The sequence below is a fragment of the Babylonia areolata genome, chromosome 6 (assembly GCF_041734735.1).
Source record: "Babylonia areolata isolate BAREFJ2019XMU chromosome 6, ASM4173473v1, whole genome shotgun sequence".
NCBI classification, from domain to species: domain Eukaryota; kingdom Metazoa; phylum Mollusca; class Gastropoda; order Neogastropoda; family Buccinidae; genus Babylonia; species Babylonia areolata.
In genome coordinates this window covers 36,718,410-36,724,741 of record NC_134881.1, presented here as the reverse complement: position 1 = coordinate 36,724,741, position 6,332 = coordinate 36,718,410, and the positions used below count along the sequence as shown (strand labels likewise).

Sequence of the window (6,332 nt, the reverse complement as noted above, 5' to 3'; positions counted from 1 at the left end):
CACAAAATTACAAACAGTGAACGAAGCCGTCCATGGGTCGATAGTGTGGCGATAAAGCTGATCCGAAGGAGAGACCGTCTGAAGAGGTGCACAAGGGATTTAAGACTCTCAAGCGGCTTGTCCAGAAACGCCTGCGCCGTCTGTACTGGAGGTATATAGAAGACCTCACCACAGACACCCCAGGCCAAACTGCACCGAAAAAGAAGTCCTGGAGCTTTATTAAAGCGAGAAGGACTGAAGGCTCTGGCGTCTCCGCTGCTCTTGAAGATGCAGGAAGGCTTATCACTGACCCAAATGAACAAGCTGAAGTCCAGAACAAATCATAGTAGTTCCAGTCTTGCCTTCAGCTGCAAGGAAGACACCACAGCCGATGACTTAACCAGCGATGTCCTTTACCACCTGACCTACCCCACTACCCCACATGCAGCAACATCAGCATTACAGAGAAAGGAGTAAGAAAGCTGCTTCTCAGACTCAACCCCAACAAAGTCTGGACCTGACTGCATCACAACCAGGTTCCTGAAGACAGTTGCTGAAGAGATTGCCCCAGCCTTCTCCCTGCTCTTCCGCACTTCCTACAACACCAGAACACTGCCACATGACTGGAAGCAGGCTTTCATCACACCTGTCTTCAAGAATGGGAGAACGATATAAGGCAGAAAACTATCGACCAATCTCCCTCACGTGCGTAGCCTGCAAAACGATGAAACATATTGTCACCAGCCACATCATGACGTACCTGGAGAGCAATGATATCCTCTGCCCAGAACAGCACGGCTTCCGAAGAGGACGATCTTGTGAAACACAGCTGCTCGGCTATATTGACGAAACCACATTTGAGCTGGAAAAAGGAAACCAAGTTGACACAATTATTCTTGACTTCTCCAAGGCCTTTGACAAGGTCAGCTACGCCCTGCTTGTACGCAAATTACAGCGCTATGAAATCAGAGGTCAACTGAACACCTGATCAAACATTTTCTTGAGGACAGGCAGCAAGCAGTTGTGGTGGAGGGAGCTACCTCAGAATATATTCCAGTCAACTCACGTGTTGCCCAGGGCTTGGTCCTCGGCCCTTGTCTCTTCCTTCTCTACATCACTGACCTCCCACAGTCCATCAAATCTAAGGCCAGATTATTTGCAGACGACACCATGTGCAACAAAATAATCAAGAAGGAAGCCGACCAGCACACACTCCAAGAAGACCTAGCTTCCCTTTCCATCTGGGAGAAACAGTGGATCATGCAATTTCACCCGCCGCCAAAAGTGCTCCACTTTGAGTGTCAATAGAAAGAGGAAAAAGATCGTACCAAACTACAAACTCCATGGCCATCTGCTGGAAAACGTCAACACCACAAATTATCTTGGTGTGAACATCCAAGACGACCTCCGCCAACAACCAACAAGACCTTAGGCTATCTTCGGCGCAACTTGAAGATAGGTAACAAGAAGACGAAGGAAACTGCATACAAAACCCTTGTTCGACCTGTCCTTGAGTATGCTGCGTCTGTGTAGGATCCCACAACCAGTGACATCTAGGCCGCCATCGAAAAGGTCCAGCGCTGAGCAGCAAGATCGACATCGACAGACGTCTTGAGTCAGGCTCCATCCTTAGCTCCCCGCTCAACTGGTACCCCCTACAACTGAGTCAGACGAAAAAAAAAATCTCGCCTGGAGATGTTCAACAAGTTCCACCATGAGGTCTCATCTCCATCAACCTACCAACACCATCAGACAGCAGGCTGAGCTCCCCCCCCACCTCCCCCCCCCAAAAAAAAAAAAAACAACAACAACAACAACAAAACATCACCTGCAACTACGACATCCTTGCCTGCAGGACGCAGTACAGACAGATGTCTTTCTTCCCCCGTACCATCCGGGAATGGAACACACTGCCCCAGGAGGTTGTCACAGCAGAGTCGTTGGACTGCTTCAAGTCCAGACTCGGCTCCTGCCTGTGACACAACAGAGTAGACTTACCCCCCTCCCCCTCCAACACTCATGTTTAGCCCCGGCCTCCCCCCCCCCCTCCACACGCACAAACATCTGCCAGCAAGTCCACCCACCCCCACCTTTTTTTTCTTTCTTTCGTTTTCCCACTGGTAAGTTTGGTCGTAGAAGGCTAAGGTCGGGTGTATTTCCGGGGACCGCTACGGTAGCCGGATTGGCCTAGCTGGAGATGGCGAACACACCAGTGGACTGCGCCCCATCTCTCCTATCAGTTAATAGTACATCCCTCCGAAGCCCAGCTGAATTGCGCCCAAAAGCAACCTCCCACAACACGACAGTTTCATCAACATACTGATGGTCGTCGTCAAGTGGAAGAAGAAGGGAAAAAAACCCAAACACCCCCCAAACAATAACAACAACACACACAAAAAAAACAACAACAAACAAACAAACAAAAAAACACAAAAAAACAAACAAACAGAAGAAGAATACAATGCAGAAAGTTTCAAGGTTCACCGAGTCTCATTTCTGAAAGCGGAAGCAACGAAGTTTACACTTTTAGTGCGCATGCTCAGTCAACTTAGCAACATTCAACACAACATGGTGGCTCAGTAACCACTCAGCAACTTCGTAACCCGTTGCATCTTATATTTCTTGGATGTGTGGTGAAAATTAGGCCATAGAAGCCATGTCAAAAGCAGGCAAACGTGCCAAAAGTGGCACTGGTCCTGTCGGAGCTGGTAAATGGGAACAGGCTTTGAGTACTGCCAATTTTGAAGAGGTAGGTACCATTTGAAGCCGATCTGTCTTTGGAAGGGCGGTCACTGCAAAATCGGACTATTTTATTCATCCATTTCAGGAGTGGATGCACGGATTATTTTGGATGTTAGGCATTCGTTCATGTTGTCGATGTGTCGTAGAAAAATCACAACTACACATACCTCCTGAAACAAAATACCCCAAACACACCAGCAATACAAAATACAAAGCAGACGACACCATCATGTTTTTTCAGCATACACTTACAGATCGAGTGATTAGAAATTTGTCATCATCTTCCCTTTACACCAGCAATTCATTGAATCTGTTACAATTGTTGTATATTGATGTTTTTTGTTTGCAATCCACCTAATTTAGTTGTGGGTTAAATAGTCATTAACTGATTAAGGTATCTTTAAACTGGGTATTAATTTCTCAGCACAAGGTACATGCAGCATGTAGCATTAAGAGTTTGCAGTAATTTCAAAAGATTGGTGGACAGGATGAGTGAGACATTATTATGGTGGGAAAATGTGTTGAATGATATTCACATAATTATGAAGCCACCACACTGATATAGTGTCATTAATTGAAACAAACTGATTGGTGATCATTTAAAAAAAGTCTTGACTTAGATAACAGATCAAAAACATAATATTAATTTTATTCTGACAGGAGTATAGTTCAGAAACATAATATGAATTTCGTTTTGACTGGAGTGTAGTTTAAGAATTAAGAATAAAAAAAAAAACAGCAACAACCCATCTACAAACAGTGTGTGTGTGTGTGTGTGTGTGTGTGTGTGTGTGTGTGTGTGTGCGCGCGCGTGCGCGTGCTTGTGTGTGTGCATGTGTGTATGCGCACATATGTGCACATTCATACATGCAAGCATGAGTGTTTTTTTGTGTGTGGTGTGTTTGTATGCATGTGTACATTAGCACATGTTTGTGTATGGGTATTATGACTGTGTGTGCTAATGTATGTATATGCTAATGTGTGTGTGTGTATGTGTGTGTGTGTGTGTGTGTGTGAGATAAAGTTATTGCTTTTATGATCATATGAGATAACTCTCTTTGCCATTAGTCATGACTGTTCTGTTTTCTTGGCAGGACAACTGGAAGCCCAACGTCTCCTTGATAGTGGGGAACAGAGTGGACGACTACAAACACATTGATATTTTGTCAGCAGTTGTTGCTACTGGAGTTCGACGCCTGTTCTCTGTTGTCACCAAAGAAAACTTGTACCAGGAGGTTGGTTTCCTTTTGCCTATCGTGTGTGTGTGTGCACGTGTACCAGGGAGGGAGGAAAGAATATATGTATATATATATTTATATGTAGAGTATGTAGAGAGAGAGAGAGAGAGGGGGGTGGGGGGGGTGGGGGTGGGGGGGTAGAAAAAGAGAGAGAATATATGTGTCTATCCAAAGAAAACTCTAGAAAACGTACAGACATAGCTTTTAAAGTATACTTCCTCCCAGAAAGAACACATGTGTCGGTATCTGTAGGAAATTGTAGAAAACATATATCTTTCAAACTAAGCATTCTCTCACTAATGATGCAAATATTTGAGGATGTTTTTTTGTTTGTTTGTTTTTTTCAGGCCAGGGAGCTGGGCAACCCAAAGAACAAAAAGCAGAAAGATGTGCCAGCCAACTTTGAGGTGTGTGAGCCGGTCAAGACTCACTTGGATGCTGACGAGGAGGTGCCACTTCCACTTCTGGCCAAGCTGATCAAATTCCACCTGCTGTCTGTGAAAACTGCAGACATCAAACGAAGGGAGGCTGAGAAAAAGGTTAGCTAAACCAGCAACTGTGGTGAAGTGGTTAGCGTCATGGACTGAAGACTGGAAGGATGCAGATTTGAACCCTATCTGACAGGCGCAAAAGCAGAATGGTTAAAGTGTTGGACTTTCAATGTGAGGGTCCCGGGTTTGAATCTTGGTAATGACACCTGGTGGGTAAAGGGTGGAGATTTTTTTGATCTCCCAGGTCAACATAAGTGCAGACCTGCTAGTGCCTGAACACCCTTCATGTGTATACGCAAGCAGAAGATCAAATACGCATGCTAAAGATCCTGTAATCCATGTCAGCATTCGATGGCTTATGGAAACAAGAACATACCCAGCATGCATGCCTTCGAAAGCGGAGTATGGCTGCCTACATGGCGGGGTAAAAACGGTCATACACGAAAACCCACACGTGTACATACCAGTGAACGTGGGAGTTGCAGCCCACGAACGCAGAAGAAGAAGAAGAAGAACCCTGTCAGAGGTTGTTTTTTTTTTCAGCCTGTGGCTGGTTCCCACCCAGAGTTGAGTGCATTATAGGCTCAAACAGGAAGACTGAGACCACACCGCTGAGGGCCATCCAGTCCATGGATACGTTTTTGAGCGTGTTGCTGAAATTTCCTGTCCAACACTGCAGGTGTCTGTATCTCTCAGCCTGGTGGATGCCAGGATTTATCATGAGAGTACAGCCTTGTCAAGTAGTCTCAAACTTGAATGGAACCCCATAGCAGCATCTTCATCGCTTCCATCATCAGTCATAATCATAGAAATGTAAAAAACAAAATAAAAAGATGGCTGACTTCTGAGTTCAGTAACTAAGAAGTCAAAAGAGAAAGAGAGGTACAAGTATCTTTCTATCAGTGGTGGTGTAGGATCCACAGGAGATGAGTTCAGTAGCTTCCAGGTCACACTGTACTGATAAATAGTCTGCTGTTCTTATTAAATTGTGGTAATTGTTTGAAGATCATTCATATTACTGTATAACTGATTTGAAGTGAATTAACTCTCAACAGTTTTAGAGTTTTTCGCACTTTTTTAGCAGTAACTATGCAGCAATTTAAAAATGCATATAAAATGTGCATTCATGGACCAAACTTCATGTGAGATTCATAAATATTGTTTCACATCAGAATATTTGTGGTGTATGTTGAAGGCTGCATTGGAGAAAGAGAAAGCCAAGAAAGATAAAGCTGCCGGTAAAGATGCTCGTGCCAAGTCGCCAGGAAAGAAAGGCGGGAAGAAGACACCGGAACCCCAGTCGGCCAAGGAAGGCAGCAAACTGAAAAAGCGTGGAGAGGATGACCAGGAAAACAAGTTCATTGGTGAGTTTGTGAGAAAGAACAAGAGAGAGGAAGAGAGAGAGAGAGAGAGAGAGAGAGGGGGGAGAGATATAGAGAGAGAGAGATGAAGGGAATTGGAGCTAAAAATGAAAATACCTTATCAGCTGACTAGCTTGGAGCCAGCTTAGGATTGGACTTTCAGTCTCAGAGGCCTGGGTTTGAATTCTGGACATGGCATCTGGGGTGGTAGTGGGGAGGATAAAGTGTGGATATTTTTCTGATCTCCCAGGTCAGCATATGAACACAGAAGATCAAACATCCTGTAATCCATAGCGTCAGCGTTCAATGGGGTTGTGGAAACAAGAACGTACCCAGCATGCAGTCTCCTGAAAATGGTGGTGTATGGCTGCCCATGTGGCAGGGAAAATCGTCAGTGCAGGTAGAAGCTCACTCATATATATGAGGTGTGTTCAATAAGTATCCGACCTTGATTTTTTGTGCATAAACAAATGAAGCTAGGGAGGCATGGTTTGGTGCACGTATGTAGGCGATCCTAATGT

General features: G+C 44.8%; 1 protein-coding gene across 6 annotated transcripts in view; it reads left to right on the top strand.

Moving 5' to 3' along the window:
* Positions 1 to 2,552: 2,552 nt before the first annotated feature.
* Positions 2,553 to 6,332, top strand: part of LOC143282978 (sperm-associated antigen 17-like) — an 83,075-nt gene continuing 79,295 nt past the window's right edge. For all 6 annotated transcript variants that reach the window (XM_076588915.1, XM_076588913.1, XM_076588912.1 and 3 more), the window contains exons 1-4: positions 2,553 to 2,728; positions 3,816 to 3,956; positions 4,307 to 4,498; positions 5,646 to 5,814. In XM_076588915.1, coding sequence (XP_076445030.1) covers positions 2,636 to 2,728; positions 3,816 to 3,956; positions 4,307 to 4,498; positions 5,646 to 5,814 — 595 coding nt within the window. In that variant the 5' untranslated portion in view covers positions 2,553 to 2,635. The remainder of the gene's footprint in view (positions 2,729 to 3,815; positions 3,957 to 4,306; positions 4,499 to 5,645; positions 5,815 to 6,332) is intronic.